This window comes from Natrix helvetica (genome assembly GCF_964273705.1).
Source record: "Natrix helvetica genome assembly, chromosome: 5".
Classification (NCBI taxonomy): Eukaryota; Metazoa; Chordata; class Lepidosauria; order Squamata; family Natricidae; genus Natrix; species Natrix helvetica.
The window spans coordinates 122792268-122813323 of record NC_138551.1 but is presented as its reverse complement, the minus strand read 5'-3'; the positions used below and the strand labels follow the sequence as shown (position 1 = coordinate 122813323).

At 43.4% G+C, this 21056-nt stretch overlaps 1 protein-coding gene across 1 annotated transcript in view; it reads left to right on the top strand.

Moving 5' to 3' along the window:
* Window positions 1–17515, top strand: part of LOC309392701 (vomeronasal type-2 receptor 26-like) — a gene marked incomplete at both ends in the record, with an annotated part of 85036 nt that extends 67521 nt beyond the window's left edge. The window contains 2 exons of the mRNA XM_081954129.1: window positions 16182–16308; window positions 16605–17515. Coding sequence (XP_081810255.1) covers window positions 16182–16308; window positions 16605–17515 — 1038 coding nt within the window. The remainder of the gene's footprint in view (window positions 1–16181; window positions 16309–16604) is intronic.
* Between the last annotated feature and the right edge of the window lie 3541 nt (window positions 17516–21056).

Here is a 21056-nt window from a genome sequence, read left to right as displayed (position 1 = left end):
TCTCTTTGAAGGTCTTCCCCTTAATGATCAGATTTAGCCAACTTGAAACGGGTTCAACAGCTTTCAAAAATAAAGAAAGGATACCGATATTTCACCCACCTTGTTGAGCAACTTGAGCCGTAAAAGAGCATCTTGGCTGATAATAAGTCTCTCTCTTTGAAAACTCCCCAGCTGCTCTTTAATGGCATCCTTCTTATGGAAAGTAACCCAGCTTATGATATTCAAATCTGCAGCTACATCTCCATTTTGATCCAAGTACAGTTTCTTCTTGGAAAGGTTGCAAAATTCACTCATCTCCCGAAACGGATGGAACTGGAATAGAAACACCCATGAAGGTTAAAAGCAGGAAGCTTGGTTTCTTACCACTCATGGTCTTTTCACATGTGAATCTTTCTCCTAGAGTTGTCTAATTTGCAAATTTTGTGAGTTGGGAAATAAGTGTTATCCCTGTCTTCAAAACTGACAAAAGTTCAGCAAAATTTGTCAATCATATATTGAAAAACTACATTTGTATTGATGAAATATCATTGACCAGATTTCTCTATGAAAGAGGATATTTTAGAACAGACTACAAATAAATTGAACAAAGAAACAAACAAAGAGATTATTTGTAAACTCCTTGGGAAAAACAGGGGGATTACCAGAAAACGTGGATTTGTCAAGAAGGAAGTTGCCAGGCTAATCTTCTCCCAGGAAACACAACCACATGAGGTGACCCGACTTTATTGGAAGGCCACATCAAGACAAACTCGCAAGTCTGAAAGTTTAAATCTCCCACCAACCCCTTTTCAAGCCTGGAGAATTACACATGATCTAAAAAAATGTTTACGACAGAGAATGAGGTGGCTGGACAGAGTCTCCGAAGAAATAAGTCAGCAAACATATCAAACACACCCTCCTCTTCTTATTTTTCACACAACAACAAGGGTTGTGGCTGAGACAGTGTGACTAGTTGAAAGTCACCCAGCTGGCTTTCACGGCTAAGGCAGGACTTGAACTCAGGATCTCCAACTTTCTAGCCTGGTGAAGATGTTGGTATTATATTATATTTGCACATGTCATTACACTTCCTTAATAGATTGTGGAAATGCTGGTGATGTAAAGATTTCAGCAAAGTAGTAACAATCTACTTGCTGATAACTAATTAATTGAGATAATTAATTTTAATGTCCCTCATAAAACTGGGAATTTATGAATAACAATTAGTCCTTGATCATCTATTTTTCTATAGTGTCATTAATGCAGGCTGCTGGTTGATAAAATATGATTTTCTGATGCAACATTTATTTCAACTTTTAAATATATTTTGATGTCATATCAAAAATATGTAAATTTTAGCAGTTAGGACTTAACAAATTATGCTATTTTGTATAAGAACATTTTTATTAAGATTTCATTTGCACCTTTTCTTAAATCATTTCTTTATTTATAACTTAGACCCAGGCATAAAATTCAAAAAAACATCTTGATGGTTCACCAAAATTGTCTGAAAACCCCCCAAAAGGAATTTAAGAGAGAGAGAAGTGAAAAGATCTTCACTTAGAAGTAAAATGTGATGCAAGAGAAAAGGGATGATGGATACCAAACTGGATAGGAACATTTGGTGAAATGATCTCAACAGAGTCATTGATTGGAAGCCACAGCAGAGCAAATATTCTTGTCTGGGGAAACCCCAACTTAAGGTCCCCTTGTAGGCACCACCCTTGGGGAAGACGTGACAGAATATCTGGCTCAGGAAGGGCAAGGAAGGGGAAAGGAAGCTGCTGCCATCTTGGCTGCCAAAGGGCCCTATTGAAATAAGGCAGATGAAAATCAGAGGGAGCCTGGGACCATCCTTCCATGCAGTCATAGAGTCAGAGGGCTGGAAGGGATCTTGGTCTTCTAGGCCAACCCCTTACTCAATACCATCCCACTCAAATGGTTACGCAGCCTATTTTTGAAAGCTGCCAGTGATGGAGAATCCACAAGCCCAAGAGGCAAGCTCTTCCACCCATTAAACAGTTCTCGCTATCAGGAAATTTCTCCTTCCTTCTCGGTTGGATCTCTCTTTAACAGGCTCCCACCCATTGCCTCTTGCCCTGCCCTCAGGGCCTTATAGAATAAATGAAACCCCTCTTCTTTAGGGCTGCCTCTCAGGTACATCTGTTATGTCCCTCCTAATCCTTCTCTTCGATTAACTAGATATTCTAGGACAATCTCTCAATTGGCGAATGGAGGATGCAGCCCTCTTCCAATGACGGAAAGATGTCACACAGAAGCTTAAGATCTGTTTACTGTTATCCCAGAGTGTCAGGCATGGAAAAAATGAACTCAGTTACAAGAGAGGAAACTCAGAGAAGCAGAGGAGTTCAGTCTCCCCTTCGCTGTTTGTCTTTCTCAGGCGCAAGTAGCCAAGAACAGCAGTTGATCTCAAAGTCAACAAAATCCATGGGGGGGGGAGGGGGGAATGGAGTTGTTGGAATATAATGTTTCTAACAAGATGATGCATTGAACCCCCACCTGCTCAGCTCCTACAATCTTCATGCAAAGACCAAGCAGTCATCAGACAGAAAAGCTTCAATTCCTGCAGAGAGGAGGTGTTGAGCTAGATGGTCTCAGAGTTTCCTTCAAAGGTATAAATATAAAATTCTATGGTGCTAATTTCAAACCCCTGCCTACAGTATTTTATTGAAAAATGTATGCATGGTTTTAAAATTAGCAGTGTTTAACACCCCTTTCCATGAATAATTAAATTGCCCCAAACTCTTGGCCTTTTGTACCCCAAAGAGCTCTGATGGTTCCCCTCCGTCTCCTTTGGATCAGTGATGTGCAGTCAGGTGAGGCAGGGGAAGCACAGCCTCACCACTGTCATCATGAAAAGGGAAAAAAATGTAAAAGGAAAAGGGTGAGGGCTGAGGTAAGGCTAGCTAGCTGTTGCTTCACCGTGAATGACTGCCTAACTGTTTAAAAAAGCCTCTAAAATGCGCCCTCTACTATGAGGCAGGAGAACTGTGTGCCTCACCTAGTCTAGTCTGACTTCTAAGGCGTTTTATGATCGCTTGAGCAGAGTTAAGCGAGGGCTAAAAGCCTAAAAAATCCCGAGGTAGGTGAGGCAGGCAGTTCTTCTGCCTTGAACTCTCTCCTGAAGTCAAGGAAGACTGCCCGGAGATTGATGACGCTGCAGAAGGGAGAATTCCCATTGGTCCTCTGGGGCTTCGTTTGTTCCTGGGAAAATGCAATTCGCTGGTTGTAGCCTGCATTTCTCTGCACATCTGGCATTGCTCAGGCATTGCGTCCTCCCTTCACTTTTTGGAGTGAGGGAACCAGAGTGGAATTGGACTGTCTGAGCCAAAGTGGTCAAAGGGATCTTGAGACTTGATTTTTGAGCAGTACCAATCCATTCCACTCTTTCCTTTCCCTTTCAGTCCTTCTTCTATCTTCCTTTCCTTTTCCTTTTCTTTCTCTTTTCCTTTCTCCTTTCCTTTCTTTTCGTTTCCTTTCCTTATTTCCTTTCCCTTCTTTTTTCTTTTCCCTTCCCTTGCCTTTCCCTCCTTTCTTCATCCTTTCCTTTCTTCTTTGCCATTTCCTTTCCTTTTTCCTTTCCTTCTTTTCTATTTCCTTTCATTTTTCCTTTCCTTTCACTTTTCCTTTCCCTTTTCTTTTCCTTTCTCCTTTTTCTTTTCCTTTCCTTATTTCCTTTCCCTTCTTTTTCTCTTTTCCCTTCCCTTCCCTTTCCCTCCCTTCTTCATCCTTTCCTTTCTTCTTTGCCATTTCCTTTCCTTTCTCCTTTCCTTCTTTTCTATTTCCTTTCCTTTCCTTTCTCTTTTCCTTTTCCTTTCCCTTCCTTTTTCTTCTTTCCCATTTCCTTTCCTTTCCCTCCCCATTCCTTCCCTTCCTTTCTTCCTGGGGGTCTGAGGGAGAGGGAGTGGACCCTTTTCCTCCTTGCCCCCCTTCCCAACATCTGCTCTGATGGCAAATGTGCTTTTTTGTGTGCTACAATATGTGTAAAGAATGCTGATATGAGACCTTAAACATAACCCTTTAACTGCTGCCAATCAAATATTGGATAAGATAATTTGTAGGAATTTAATGTTTGTAAATCTGATTGTGATGACATCAGTGCCTCACCAGCCATAAACCTCACAGCACGTCACTGCTTTGGATGCTTCCTAAAAAGTAAGGAAATCTGATGGATCCTTGTCGGGACCCCTTACCTGCCATGGCTGCAGCCTTGGAGGCCCCAAACTCTCTTCGACCCCTTTGTTTCTCCTCCTCAGAATGGAGGAATAGGCAGCATTCAAGGCCTGGGCCAGAGTCTTGGTGATACTGTACACATTGGGATTATTTAGGACCTGGATCCTGTTCCATTTCCACTGGGTCTCCAGTGGGGCTTTCTGGGGGCATCTTCCCCTGTCTTTGACCGAGAAGATGGACTTTGAAACAGAACAGTGAAAATGCTCATCTTGATATTGAGGTCCCACAAAGAAACTGTCTTTAGAGGGATCATCCTTAGGACTTTTTTTTCCTGAAAAGCCAAGTTCCAAATACTGTGGACATATTTGAAAAGCCTGTGCCTTCTCAGTGTCGCTTCGCCCAAGATTGACAAGATCCAAACTTTCCCTTCAGTGGGTCCTGGCAAGTGTGCAAGTGCTGAATGGAAAGGAAGAACTCTGTTTGCAAGAGGAACATGTTCCAGGATGTGAACAAAGACATGGACTTGTCTCCACTTAGAGAGGGGAGCTGTATTTCCATCTGTGGAGAATCGTTGTGATACAACAACACAAATTCCATTCCTGACCAGCACAGGGGTGAAAATCCTCATGAAATTCTCTCCCTTCTTGGTGTCTGAAGCAAAGAGGCCAATCAGGGTCCATCTGAAATAGAGGAGCAGCTGGACAATGGCTGGGTACTGGAATCCTTCTTTGGGGAACATCTGGTGGAAAAAGGGGAACTGATTTTTATCTCTTAGGGTCTCTGAAGCAATTCTATCACTGATCTAAAAAAGCAATGAAGAATGCCGTGTTATATTGGGGGTTAGATCAAATCCAAAATGTTAGCATTTAATAAATCCAACCTGGTTCTCCTGAACCTATTAGAAGAATTTATTATCAATTAGCCATTAAGCCATGTCAAGATGAATAATGTAGAACACAGAGCATCAATAAGTCCATATATAAAAATGGAAAGTAATAAAAAAATAAGTGAGAAAGAATATGAATAAAGACTGGAAAACATATTTATGCATTACCCTTAAAATTTGCCACAGTCATACCCACATATCCAGTTCTCAATGGAAGAGTTTTGCTCCAATAAGGAGCTGCATTATATGTAATTTTGGAATTCTGACCACCCAGGAAATCAATTGTTTGGATTTAAGCAATGGGTCATTTGTCTAACAATGCAGTCCAAGATCTTTCTCTTTCTTAGACAGTAGACATTCCAATAACAGATTTATTAAGATGCATGACTGGGGCTCCACAAATAAAATCCTTTTCATTATAAGCAGTTGATTATATTTCTTTAATTAACCATTATGACTAGTTTTTCAAATCTTGCTCAAATAAATACGACCCTGAGATATTAAGGCATTTCTGTGTCTCAATACGTGGCAATTTGGGAGGTCTGTTTGTAGCAGCTCATCCACTTCAATGTGCCAACCTTACTGAGGTTGGGTGTATCTTTCTCTGCTCGGATATCCCAGATTCTTTGTGCAGCCTTCTCTTGAACTTGTTCTCCGAGGACGCAAGAGACAGGGAAACCACAGCTCCTAATAGGATTTGTCAGATGTTCAAGAAAAGTGGGCTGTAATTGAAATTTTGTTGGTTCTGACAGACCAGATTTTGGGGTTCTCTCATTTTCAACTAATTTCATTTTAGATCAATAATAATATTCCCTAATTTTAGTGAGAGAGAAAAATGAACAACTTCCTAAATTAGTTCTGAGGGCAGAAGCTAAAGTTCTTTTATCCATCTCTAAGATACTCTTCAAATGCTGGGACTGGAATTGTACTGAGCATGAACTATTTTAACTATAGTTTGATATAGGAGCTTGGAAATACATACTTTAATATATTGGGCTAAGGAAAGTGGATGGTTTTTAAAATTTAAGCAGCAAATTCACTGAGTCCCCTGCTCTAAAGGCGCTTCATTGAACAAGAGTGAGTGAACTTTCAGTTCTGGAGAAAAGTACCCTAAATAAGGAAATATGTTAATTCACTCTATTGACTCACCATCAAATAGCCATCTATGGCTATGATGTTATTTTCCAAACACCCTAACTGTTGACTTTCATTTATTAATTTTAAAACAAGTATTAGCAGAGTGGGAACCAACTCTTCTCAACAACCCAAGTTGAAACTATAAAAGTAATATCATAACATCAGCAAAGAGGCATTTATCTCCTAAGGCATCCTTACTTCATGCCTTGATTTTGACATCTTTTCACTCATTTCTTTAAACCTTTCTCCCCCCCTCCCCCTCTCCTTGCTTTCTTCCTGCATTCATTCCATGGGGTGAGAAGCAGCCCTGATTTCATTTTTTCTAACCTCTCTCTCTCCCCCCCCTTCCTTTTTTTTTAACTCTGCAAAATTCTGGTAATTAGTTTTTCAATAAAGTTGATTTTGTTCTTGGAGACAGGCCATACTATAGCATCAGCCCTTTTGTGTGGTGCCCTTGAGCATTAGCTTTCAAAATAAAGTACATTTTGGTTCCAACTCAGCTGCCAACTATTTCAGTTCTGTGATATGCTCTGGCATTAACTGGTCCCTGGAGTTTTGTCTTTTATCACTATGCCAACAAATCTCAGATTTATTTGTTTCTTCAGCCACAGGTGCTGTGTATTCCCTCTGGCCTCAGTTTCAAGCACGGAGACCCCAAATCTCTCAATTCTAGATGATGGCTTTAATTCGATATCTGCCCCTGTTATTATGAATCACATGGGGATTATTTCCCTTTCATTTCCCTCCAGAGAATTTCCCAACAACCTTTGAGTCCAAGAACTTGTTGAATTATCCAGGGATCTCTCCTGAGAGAGAGAATTATGATAAAAGTTTCAGCCCTGCTCTTTGGCCGAATCCTCCACGGGAGACTTTGAGCAGAGAAATATGGAGTTTTGGGACAGGCAGGGTCTGTGCTCTTGAATGTCCGTCTCTCTCCTTTCCAGATGAAGCTGAGTGTTTCTCTGTGTTTCAATCAGGAAAGCAACTGGATCATATTCCACCTTGTGAGAGTCCTTTGAATTCTTCTAATTCTTCTTGAGAAACAGAAAAGGGATTCATCGATTCACCCCATGAATGATGGACCTCCTGCTTCTGCTTCTGATTCTGCTGGTGTCCCATTCAATCTCTGGGAAGCTGAGAATGAAATGCCCACAGAGTTTGGAGAACCAGGATGGAAAACAACCACAGAGCTTTTACAGCCCAGGAGACCATCTCATTGGTATAGTCGCCACTGGAGAGGAAATATTGCATACAAACTTGCTTTTCAACGTGGCTCCTTCTCTTCAGTTTGTTTTTCGTGATCTGTAAGTCATTCAGGGTGATAGAGTTGCACTCCCTCCATTCTAACACTCTCCTTCTTTTCTGTTTTTATTTTTCATTTATTCCTATATTGGGGATTATGTCTAATTTCCTGAATGATTTGGATTTCCATGGCTTCTCTCTTTTGTCTGATTTTGTGAAAGAAACTCAAATCGAAAAATAGGCCTGAAAGGGCTGCAGATTATTTTCCCCGCTCAGTTCAATCCTTAATTTATCACTTAATTTATCACTTGAATAATGAATTTTATTTAAAGTAGTGGTGGAACCAGTTGTAGTTGCTGTACCTCAGCCCATTTCCATATTTGTATAACTGATCATTGCTTTTGGATCAATGTTGGCTTAAGGATCAGTAGGCTTTCAGAGGCTTATATATTTTTAAAAAGTATTTGTTGCTGCCCATGATAATCATTTTTTTTAATAATAGGTATGCTAATGGTTTTCCAGATGCCTTAAGATTCATTTTCAACATTCAAATGGTCAACAAGAATTCCCAGCTCCTGCACAATCTCACACTTGGCTACAACATCCATGCCAACTATTGGAGCACTTTCCACACTTCAGATGCCTTGGTGGACATTCTCTCCAATGGAGAAGCCAATGTCCCCAACTACGGCTGTGGAAGGAAGGAGAACCTTCTGGCTCTTCTTGATGCAGCTGGAAGGGACATCTCCATCCAGATGTCAACATTAGGAGGCACCTACAAAGTCCCACAGGTTTGTGTGTGTTTTTCTCCTTCTGGTAAAGTGTGGGGTAGGTGGTGGTGGGTGAGCAATAGATGCAATCATGTCTTCTCCATGGAATTCAAAATCTGCTTTTCTCCATATTAGCAAAAATGACAATATTTTACCCCATTATGTTCATGTTGAAATTAATCATAAAAGGCCTGAAATGGAAGCAATACATTCCCCGGAGAAGACATTCTACCAACTATTTAACTGATCAAAAAATATCCCTGGTTGTTGGGGCTTCTATTGACATCTTCATTTCCACATATAAATAAGATCCAGTTGGATTGAAGTTGGCAATAGTAGCATTTTATCTATCTAAATAGTGGAATAGAAAGGACTCTAGCAATTATAGACCAAATATACTAGCAGATATTGTGGCTGAAATGTATGCCTGGATCCTCTTAGTTAAACTTGAGAAAAATGCATTCCTTGCAGAAGAACCAGAAGGTTTTAGGTAGTGAATAGCTATATAGATTTTATAAGAAATATTGCATGTCAATAATCTAATATTGGTAACAAATTTGTCTTGAAATATCTAATCTATATCAGCGAAGTAAAACACGGTTTTGCTGGCTTTCTAGATGTTAGTGCATTTGTCATAATTAACAGAGAAATATTATATAGGAAATTGATTGCCCTCAAAATGGAGCTTCACCTGTTGGCCCTGATCCAGGCTCTTTCTCCAGGTCCTTGTTTGAGAGGGAGGTTTGGGCTCAACGGAGCAATGAGAAGAAGGATTGATACTTACCAAGGAGGAAGGGAAGGATGCATATTTGAACCCTTGTTATTCTCTCTTCATATTGACAATTTACTTCAACTAATGAAGGATCCAAAAACACATCATAAATAACTGTCATTTCTTTCTTTGCCAAAAAATTACTAAATTAGTGGACCAGTGAAATGCAGTGCACATAGTTTCCAGTACTTGAATTTTAGAAAGGCTTTGACAAAGTAAACCACCATCTACTTCTTGGTAAGCTAAAAATATGTGGGATAGACAGCATCACCCCCAGATGGACTCAGCCTGTGGTCCTCAATGGAACTACATCTACATGAGGGAAACAAGCAGTGGGGGACCCCAAGATTCCATTTTAGGCCCACTACTCTTCATCATCTTCATCAAGGGTTTGGATGAGGGATAGATGGGGAACTCATCAAATTTACAGATGACACTAAACTGACCGGAATAGCCAACAGCCCAGAAGATAGGCTCAAGATCCAGATGGATCTAGATGGACTTGAACCCTGGGCCTCTCTCACAAAAGGAAATTCAGTATAGAGAAAAGTAAAGTAATACAATAGCAGAGTTGGAAGGGACCTTGGAGGTCTTCTAGTCCAAACCCCTGCCCAGGCAGGAAACCCTATACCGTTTCAGACAAATGGCTATCCAACATCTTCTTAAAGATTTCCACAACTTCTGGAGGCAAGATGTTCCACTGATTAATTGTTCTGACTGTCAGGAAATTTCTCCTCAGTTCTAAGTTGCTTCTTTCCTTGATTAGTTTCCACCCATTGCTTCTTGTTCTACCCTCAGGTGCCTTGGAAAATAGTTTGATTCCGTCTTCTTTGTGGCAACCCCTGAGTCTTACACTGAGGTTAGAAAAACCAAATGTACAGGTACAGATTAGGTGAAACCTGGCTCAATAGCAGGAACTGTGAGAGGGATCTTGGAATCTTAGTGGACAATCTCTCAAATGTGAGCCAACAATGTGTGGCAGCAGCCAAAAAAAGCCACTACAATCCTAGGCTGCATCAACAGAAGGATAGAATCCAAATCACGAGAAGTATTGATACCATTTTATAATGCCTTGATAAAACCACCCTTGGAATAGGGCATTGATGGCGAACCCTTTTGGCACCAAGTGCTCTTGTCAGGGACGCAATCTGGAAGAGAAGTTGCCCAGTGTACATGCCAGTACGTACATGTGCACCAGGCAGCTCCTCTTCCGGTTTCTGGCACGCACCCACATGACAATCAGCTGGCTAGTGCGCATGCGCTCGCAGAAACCGGAAGACCAGCTCTTCCAGTTCCTGGCACTGCCATGCGCACATAGGCCAGCTGATTGTTGCACACACATGCGCACCAGAAACCCGGAAGAGCAACGGGCAAGGCCATGCGTGCCAGGTGACATGGCTCTGTGTTCCACTCAGCCTGAGCTAAGAAGCTGAGGCAGAGGGCGCCATTTTCCAATCCTGGGGCCTCTGTGCATCCTGTTTTTGGCCTCCCCAGCCCCCAGAAGCACTCTGCCGGCCAAAAGCTTTGGTCTTACTTTGCAGTTTCAATCCGTGGGTGGGGACTGGCAAGTGGACGGGGTGATTTGGGCGGGGCAGCCTCATGGTCCCACGTGGGCCAGATTAATGGCTTCAGTGGCCTTTATCCGGCCCGTGGGACATAGTTTGAGGACCCCTGGTATAGGGTCTCCTACTTGAGCAGGGGGTTGGACTAGAAGACCTCAAAGATCCTTTCCAACCCTTTTATTTTGTGATAAGTTCTGTTATAGGTCCATATGTTTAGCATGCTAAATACCTATTGGAACATGCTGATTTACACTGTGATATTATTATACTTACACATTGGATTATATACCCTGTGATTTGGGAATTTACACAATTTCTACTTTGTCTAAAATCAGAAAATATGGGTATTTGCATTAAATTTAATCTATGGAAACTGACAGACTCTGAAAATTGTGGCTGTTAGAACAGACAAAACTTCAATAAAAGACCAATCTTGGATTCTACTACTGACAAATTGTATGAGGAACTGAGGTCTCCCTGTTTCCTGTACAACTGGAGAAGCTAAAAAGATTCCTCCACAAAGAATCTGGGCCTTAGAAGCATTAAAATATGCACCAATGCTCAAAAATTATAGTAGGCCGTTTATTGGAATAGAATACTTCAGTTGGCATTTGCACATGTTAATCTAATTGCAATAAATTGTAGGGGTGAGATACAGTAATATGACTTACGGTACATTGTTTATAGTTTTTTAATTTATTTATTATTTTCCACATTTATAATACAATCTTGCTAATATTCTGTCTTTAATATTTTAAACAATGTCTAATTAACAAATTATTCTAATGCCTTCATGAGAACAAGATTGGATTTATTAAAATATAATAGTTTGGACTTGATTTGACCCCAAATATAACACAGCATTCTTCATTGTGCAAGGTTTTTGAATGCAGCTCAGAATCTGATAAGTCCAGTGAAACGAAGACGAAGCTATGGATTATCAGCTTTTATTTCTGCAGAAAGCAAAAGACTGGATGACCTTTGTGTCTCCCACCTTAACAGAGCAGGCAGAGAGAGAAAAACAGGCATGTGCCAAAAACTTTTCCAAACATCTTATAGCTTGCACAGAACGTCATTGCTATAGAAACATAATTTGATATCACGCAAATTTCATGATTTTTGTTGGCGCTCTGAAAACCATAGAATGTAGAAGGGAAAAGAAATCCATTTTGGGAGTATAACTCATAGCTTTGTTAGGGAATGCTGAACACACGTTTTAAGGTACAAGCAAGGCTACTTGGCAGATTCCATATTTTACTTTTCACAAGACGTTACTTTGCTAGGCTAAGCTTGGCAATTCACCTAGAAGTTTTATCTATGTAGTTGGCACCTTAGGTTACAATGGAACTTCTCTCAACAGCAATTTAACAAAAGCTGAATTAGGTTACACTCTGTGTATGCTCTAATGCAGTGATGGCAAAACTTTTAGAGACAGAATGCCCAAACTGCAACCCAAAACCCACTTATTTATCTCGGAGTGCCAACATGGCAATTTAACCGGAATAATGAGGTTTTAGTTTAGAAAAACAACTAATTCATGATTAAAGTCTTTTCTCTGAAAACCCCCCCACAATAACAGCGCTTTCAATGATACAAACATCTTTATATTGAAAGGTAAACATTTGCCTTTGTCATGCTTTTGATTAATGTGATCTTTGCTGTTGAATGCAAGCTGATAATTTTTCTAACCTTGACTCATAGTTTGTAGGTTTGAGAGCAACACATGCAGCACTCAGGTCATCTGTTCATCCAGGGGTGTCAAACTCAATTTCAATGAGGGGCCCATTGTGGTTGACTTTGGAGGCCATGGTGGGCACGGCCAGCTCCCACTGCTGCTGTGCTCACTCTCCTTGGTATTATCCTATGTATAAATTCCATATGTGTACATACATATTACATAGTTTAGTGTGTAAAGTATATATTGTATACTGTATGTACACACACACACACACACACACACAAACACAAAGCTCTTCTAAAACTATACACATTCAACCTCACTTATTGCGTTTGGAAAAACACACCCAGAGTCCACTTTCTGCCACACATTTAACTATAACTTCTGCACGTTAGAACATTACACAGGCCTTCAGATGTTCTTCCCTAGCCTGCACATGACTGTTAGAGCCAGGAGATGTCATGGATTGAGTAAAATGTGGCAAAGCTCACTTAACAACACTCTGGCTTAGCAACCAAATTGTTGGGCTCAATTGTCATAAGTCAAGGACTGTCTCTGCCTTCCTCTGCATGGCATCCTTGTCCTAGTAAACTCCTTCTCCTTTTCTGGCAATTTTCCTCTCTGTTAAAGGCACCAAAATAATCCAGAGGATATCAGGTCTCCTGCTGGAGCAGGGGGTTGGACTAGATGACCTCCGAGATCCCTTCCAATCCTAGATTGCTGTGCTGTTTCAAAGAGTCTTCTGGAGCCTTCCTTCCTCTCTTCTTTTTTCTCTCCCTCCCCCCCTCCCTCCATATATGTATATATACATCCATCCACCCATCTATATCTTATTCACTTTCTTTTCCCTCCCTCCTCCCTCCCTCCCTCCCTCCCTCTCTTTCTTTCTTTACCTTTTATTTCTTTTTTCTTTTCTTTCTTGTTTCTCCCTTCTTTTTCTTTCTCTCCCTTTCACCCTTTCTTTCTTTCTCTTTTATCCCTTCCTTTCCTCCTTTCAAAGCTAGGAGATCCACCTGAAACAAAAACTCATTTGGATGAAACCAGCCATTACATATACACACTCTTTCTCCCTCCCTCCCTCCCTCCCTCCCTCTTCCAACCAGCTCTGCGCCTCCCCTCATTGTTTGCTTTTAGCGGCAGGCCGATCACCAAAGTCCATTCCAAGGGTGCTCTGGGGATCCCCTCCCCCAAAAAACCCAGGTTGCTTCTGGAGGGGGCAGGCAGATGGGTAGCATTCCCCTCTCCCTGGGTGCCTGCAGCCTCGGAGCCTGCAGCAACTCCCAGCCCTTGCACAGCAAAGGCAATGAACAACTTCTCACTCGCCAGAGGATTTTCTTTAGTGTGGAAGGGCCCAGAGTTGCTCCACGGCTGCAGGCACCCAGGGAGGGGGGGTTGGGGATGCTGTCCATCTTCCCTCTCCCAAAGCAACCTCGGAGGTTTTCAGCTCCTCTGCAGAGGCATTTTTTAAAAGAAAACCTCCCAAAAGCCACAGGATCCGGAGCTGCCAGTCTCCAGTAAGATGTGCATCTCGTGGCCTGGCCCAGCCCATCCCCTGCCCCACCCACCACCCCCAAATTGCACCTCATTGTGAGCGTCTCTCAGCCATTGTGTGCAGGGAAAAACCTTGCACAGTAAAGAAAAACTTCCCAAGAGTTTGAGAAATTGTTAATTACCTCACACTCACAAGAAGGTTTTCTTTACTGTGCAAGGTTTTTCCCTGCACACAACGGCTGAGAGACGCCTGCAGTGGGGTGCAATTTGGGCCCACCCCTCACCCCAAGGCTAGGCCCATCAACCCAATAAGACTCAATAAGCCAGGGGTTGCTCCCTCGACCGGCTCCACCAAAGATCCCCTTCATCCTTTTTGAGTTGCTCCGCTTTGCCGCCCGGTGAACAACTGAGCCAAACCGCTCCTGCCAAGCGGCATCCCCCAACTCCCGGTGCCCGACCGTTAAGCCAACCGATGGTTATGCAACCGGAGCCAACTGGGCGCAAAGTTGGGTTGACAATGAGCCTCCGAGGTCTCCCTCCTGCCTGCTTGCCCAGCGCTCACTCAGCTGCCCCCTCTGATCCCCCGGCTGGACTCAGCCACTCACCGGCGACTGGAAAGTGAAGTCATCCACCGCCTTCTTGTCCAGCACTTGCTCAGAGACCTCCTACCCTACTGCTCACCCCCCCAGCCTCCCCCCCCAACCTCCCCCATGCCTAGGCACAGACACTCACCGGTTCTTTCTTCTTCTGTTTCCAAACTAAGCCCCGGTTGGTTGGTTGGTTAAAGTGCGCTTGGATCCGAAAGCTCCATCACTGGAGGCTTTTAAGAGGGAGAATTTTTCGGCTGCCAGCTGGCAAAGAAAGCTCTCAGCCATGACCGGCGCTGCTGTGGCTCCCGCAGGCTGGGTGGACAAAGGAGCAGGTGGCGGCTGCGGCCTCAGTCTGGCACGAGCTGAGGGCCTGGTCTGGGGAGGTGGGGAGTGGCTCGCCCAGGCAGCTACTGCAACAGCAGGGCTGAGAAGTTCCCACCCCGTGTGTTGCACCCCCCTCCCAGCTTTCGCCCATGCCTCCATGTCGTTTTTGGGCGTGCAACATGCAGGAGATCCTAGCTGCAGTTTACTCGTGAGCAACATTGGCCAGGAGAGGCAGGGAGAAAGGCCAATGGGGCTCAGGAGTAAACTGAGGTTCCTAAGTGGGATCGAGCCAGGGGTGGGTTCTGGCTACCGCTACTGCCGGTTGCTCTGCGCATGCGCAGAAGCCAAAAACAATATGGCCAGAGAACCGGTTCAGGGGCGTGGCCAGCCTGGGTTACTGCTGGTTCCAGCAACCCAGGCCACCAGGTTACTACCATTTCAGCCAAACTGGTCGAAACAGGTAGGAACCCACCTCTGATCTGGAGGTGTTTTCCATCAGGATTACAAGGGAGAAGATTAGCCTGACAGATTTCTTATTGATCAACCCTTGATTTCTGGGAATCAATCTGTTGTTTTCAAAGAGTTTATGAATAATCTCTTTTTTCTCTGTTCATTTTATTCATTCACTTATGAAGATTATGGCAGTATTTGTATCCTATTTAACCATATTTGGAGATGAGACAATTGTAGAAGAAAGATTCAATGTGGGATAAGAAACAAAGTTTTCTGTTTTTCATATTCCTGGATGTTCCCATTCTAGTTTCATCCCTTTCTGGAGAAGAATGAATTTTGGAATATTTCTCACTATAAACTGTACTTGGACCAAAATGGAGAGATAGCAGCAGATCTGGCCATTTGGGGCTTCTTGGTTCTCCCCAAGAAGGATCCCAGAAAAGAGGCTCTGGCACTTTTTCAAGAACAGAGACTTTCTATCAGACAAGATGCTCTTTCACGGCTAAAGTTGCTCAATAAGGTGGGATAAATTTTGGTGTCTTTTCTCTGTTTTCCAAAGCCTGAGGTCCCATTTCAAGTCGGCAAAGCTTATAGTCTCCAGGGTGGTTGGCCTCCCATGCCAGTTGGTGTCATCTAATGGAAGTTCTTTAACAGATGGGACCTAAGTGGAGGGGCTTTGCCATGTTTTATGGAAACCTTTCAAGATCTTACTGGTCAGAGTTTTCTTTCTTCATCACAGTTTTATTCTATCTTTAAAAAATCTAATGGAATAAAAGTTTCCTAAAAATTTTATAGTAAACTTTATTCTCAGTTTAATATGAATATATCATCATACTTAAATCTTTTTTTCAATTCCATCCCTCTAGACTATTAAGTAGAAAAGTACCTTATTGCAATGTTAAATTCCAAAAGGAAAAGGAAGGAACTAAATAAAGAATCTGCCAGTTGTTCTACCTCCTGCATCTGTTTAGAAGTAGTCAGAGATTTCATATTTACCTCAGTGAAGACCAGAGGCTACTTGTCTCCATCCATTTCTACCTCCATTTTCCATGGACGGAGAGTCCTAACATCTTTTCTTTGCCATTCCTTGTTCTTCGGCTCAGTCCCTGCCTGAGTCCAGATGTGTGGAAAGCTGTCGTCCTGGATTTGTCAAGAGGGCTCGAGAAGGAGAGCCAGTTTGCTGCTACAACTGCATTCCTTGTCCGGAGGGGACCTTCTCCACTCAGGAAGGTGGGTCACATTGGAGGAAAGGAAGTGGAACTGATTCATTACATACATCAAATAATAAAGTTTGGTTCTGAACATCACACAGGAAATTATTTGGGTCCCAATTCTTCTCTCACTTTCATAGACGATTAAACAAAAAATGATTTTTTAAAAAAGTCTTATACTTCTTACCATCTCTCACTAGTGGTACTAATAAATGTGTCCTAGACAATATCTCCTGGTATCATTGTTGTCCAAATAAGGTATTTCCTGCAAGGTAAAAGAAGAGAATAGTAAGGGAATATGGTTTTTTTTCTCAGATGCAGGAAAATGCACCAAGTGTCCGGATGACAAATATCCAAATGAGGACAGAATCCAATGTATCCCCAAAGTTATAACCTTCCTGTCTCATGAAGAACATCTGGGCATCATCCTGGTCTCTGTTGCCCTGCTCTTGTTCCTAACTACAGGCCTTGTTTTAATTGTCTTCATTAAATACCGAGAAACTCCCATTGTCAAAGCCAACAACCGGGATCTCTCTTACATCCTCCTGGTCTCCCTCCTGCTTTGCTTCTTGTCTTCTACTCTCTTCATTGGTCAACCAAGGAAAGCCACCTGCCTTCTCCGACAAACAGTCTTCAGCATCATCTTCTCAGTTGCCATTTCTTCTCTCTTGGCCAAAACCATCACGGTGGTGCTGGCTTTCCTGGCCACAAAACCAGGAAACCGAGTGAAGAGATGGCTGGGGAAAAGCTTGGCCAACTCCATCATCCTTTCTTCTTCTGCTCTCCAAATTATCATCTGCTCCATTTGGCTGGGAGTTTCTCCCCCCTTCCCTGACTCTGACCTCCACTCCCAGCCTGGAGAGATCATCCTGCAATGCAACGAAGGGGCTGTTGTCATGTTCTACGTCACCCTCAGCTACATGGGCTTCCTGGCTGCCATCTGCTTCACGGTGGCTTTCCTGGCCAGGAATCTGCCTGGGGCCTTCAACGAAGCCAAGCTGATCACCTTCAGCATGCTGGTCTTCTGCAGCGTCTGGGTGACTTTTGTGCCCACCTACCTGAGCACCAAAGGGAAATACATGGTGGCTGTTCAGGTCTTCTCCATCCTGGCCTCCAGTGCTGGTCTGCTGGGCTGCATCTTCATCCCCAAGTGCTACATTATCCTTCTGAGGCCAGACCTGAACACAAAGGAGCATCTCACAGCCAGAACAAATGTAAAAACATGAGAAAAAACACCATGATATTTAAGAATTGTATAATGTCCATTTATTTGAACGAATACCTGAATTATTTCCACTTAGATAGTATGCAGGAATCAAAGAACATATCTAGATGTTTCCAAATGGGAAATTGTTGAAGGATTTTAATTCTTATAACTGCCTTCCTTTTCACCTCAATAAATCTTGCTAAAGAGAACTCTGCTAAAGTCATTCAGAGGAATTTGTTGTTCACCAACAGCCAATGAATTTGACACCTTTTAAAAATCGTTTTTTAAAAAAAGATTCCTATGGACAGCACTAAAAGTGTATGTGTGAGAGAATGAATAGGAAAAGTGGTAAGATGGATTCTATGGGAGCCAAGCTCCAACTACCATGTTATTTGATAATCTCCATGAGAACCATTGGCCATCCCACCAAGCCAGAGAATGTGGGGGCCTCCAGGTCCTCTTGCTTAGATGTTCTCATCCAAGGAGACCTGCTTAGTTCACCTTTCCCATAGTTGCTCCTGCCCTGTTAAAGAAGCTTTTCTATGAGATCCACCATCCTGTCTCCATCCTGTTTTTTGGGTGATAAGGACAGTAGAAACATCCGGTTCTTTTCCCCATGGTCCAGGTTGAGACTGGAGTCCAGAAGATGTGGGTGGAGAAACCCCACAGGAGAGTCAGACTGCATCCTGAGGAGATTGGGCTCCTTGTGGCTGTACCAGGTGAATAGTTGCAAGCAGGAGATCGGGTGTGTCTCAAACTCCATCAGAGGAAAGAAAGAGGATCTCCCTCTCTTCAGGTTAAAAGCCCAGCAGTGCAACTCTTGAAGGTCTGACCTGCTGGGTTGCCCTCAGTCATCTCAGGCTGCTTCCAGCCCCAGAAATAAGCCCTACCAAGAACTCAGCTCCAGGCTCCTCAGAAGCTAGCAGAAGGGGAAATTCTTATTACAAGATCCTGAACATCTCTGGAGATAAATTCCAATGGACTATCAGGCAATCAAGGTAGTCCTCCATGTATGACCACAATTTCTGTTGCTAAGCAAGGCAGTTCTTAAGTAAGTTCTGCCTCATTTTACAACCTGCTTGCCATAGTTGTTAAGCAAATGAGCGTGGTCATTAAGCAAATCTTAGATTGCTCCCATCTTCCTTGTTGGCCTTTTGTGGAGGGTTGGAGGTTTCTTCTGAGTGGCTTCTCCAGAGCAGCAAAGGCAGGAGAAGACCCACAAGTGGGAGGCCGCCAATCAGGATGACTCATTGCAGGGGATTCTTCCTCTTTCCTGGAACTGATGAAGGAGACCTGAAGTGGGAGAGGGGAAAGAACTCCTGGGTGCAAACATAGAGTAGATATCCAGGACGGAATCCAGGATGTCTCTTAATCTGTCCCTGGGGTGGCTTTCCCCAGCTTGGCCATTTCAGATAGGTTCAACTACAACTCCCAGAATTCCCAGCAGAGCGTTGATTGCATCATCATGGATACTTCTGACCTATGGGCCACCCAGCCCTGGGCCTTCTTGGAATTGTAGTTGATGCACCTGCTGGATGATGGAACGGAGAAGGGGCCTCCTAGAGGCCATCCACTCATGTGCGATTTGCAGACTGGATTTGGGTGAAACATGAGGACGTAAACCATGAGGACATAAACCCAAAGGATCCTAAATGTTGGAATTCCTATACTGTTTAATTCAGTGTTTGTCCTCTCTGGCAACTGAAATGTATTAATTATTAGTTTTAAATTTATTGAATTTAGCTGGAGTAGAAAGAAGAAGAAAAAGATAAGTATAGAAAAAAGACCATTGTGCCACAAGACACAAATACACACACAAACACAGCGTTCAGAAATTCTTCATATATGCAAGATATAAAGTTTTATGCAGCAGTTTCCGTAAAGGACACCCATAGTTATAACAGCCAAAGCCCAGTTGACACCTTTAAGTAACTGTTCAGAAACAACAGGATTTCCTTGAGGAGTCAGGCCCACAAATTTCCCCTTCCAAGGTTGGAGAGATCAAAAGGCAGAGAGGCCATTTCTGTGCTCTCTCCATCAGGATCCAGATAACTGAGGTGCTGTCAGCCTCTGAAAGCTGTTATTCGCTTTCGGCTGCCATTGAAACAGGGAGGGGGCCATGGTATTTGGGAGGGGATTAATTGGTACACGAGAGATAGTGGAAAAGGGAGTTTTGTTCTCACCATCTACTGCGCATGCTGATGCCTGGGGTTTAGAGTTGGTCAAGGCCAACCGTCCTGCATACCAACCTGATGATTTTTCTTGGAGATGCAACCCACATGACACCCGAGGGATTTACGGATTGGACAATGGGATGGGGGTTGTTGGGGGGAGGGGGTTGGACATATATTGATATGTATGATTTTGCGCGCTTCTGCTTCAGACCTTGCTTTACTTTGCTGCTATCTTTTCATAACCAGTAAAAGTACTCTTAATTCTACAAAGTGGAGTTGAGTGGTTTCTTTTTTGGTTGCTGAAGGAGGCTGGTCTGACATTAAGCAAGGTCTCACCTGTGCACTCATCCCTGAGCTAACACCTTCCGAGGGGAGTGCAATATAAACAAGCTTCAAAGAAATGTCCAACCTGTGCAGCGACCAGGAGGACGACTTGGGGGGCTGCAGGATCCTCATGTCCTTTGGAGACGGAGCGGATGGTGGAACTGAATTTGGAGGAAAGATCCATCCGCCCCAGCTGTTCATTGGGAGTGGGACAGAAGTATGATCCTGAGGAAATTCCGCCTGGAATTACAACCAGCCAACGTCGGAGACCGGCAGCTGCTTGGCAGGAAGCCGAAGAAGAGGATCTCATGATGTCCCACGCGATGAAACTCTTTCAGGAGGCTTGGGAGAAACGGCGTTTTTGTGAGAGCAGGTCTGAAAGAGAAGCTGATTTCCCTGATCTAGAGGAGAGACCTGCAGAGGACTGGTCTCACCCGGGGGGGCACTGGGGGCGGACAGTGGAGCTGATCAGGATGGGAGAGCCCCAGCAGCCGCAAGAGCCCTTTCAAGGGGAGGAGCCCCCCTCCCCCCGCAGACACCAGAAGGGAGTTTTGTTGTCACCATCAACTGCGCATGCTGATGCCTGGGGTTTAGAGTTGGTCAAGGTCAATAGTCCTGCATACCAACCTGATGATGTTTCTTGGAGATGCAACCCACATGACACCTGAGGGATTTATAGATTTAAAGTTTCTTTCTCTAGCTCTAACTGGTGGATCATCGTGTTGGCATGGTCCAAGCTTCCTTTGTTGTCCAGCAGAGTTTTCTGCAGGTCTTCTGTTGTGGTCTGAAGTTGATCCACTGTCTGCTTGAGACAACTGTGCTGCTCTTTCATCCGTTGTTTGTCTTTCATGGATTCCTGGATCTGAAAGTCAACGGAATCTGGTTAATCTGGAGATCATGGAGGCCATCACTGCTCATTGAGAAAACAGCCAAGGATATTCCCTAAAGGACCGTTTCTTCCCTGCTGCTGACCTGTTTGGAAAATGGAGAGACACAGTCACTTCTTCTCTCAGTTCAGGGGACATTTTGTTACCTGGCCTAAAGTCCACAGACTTCAGGTGG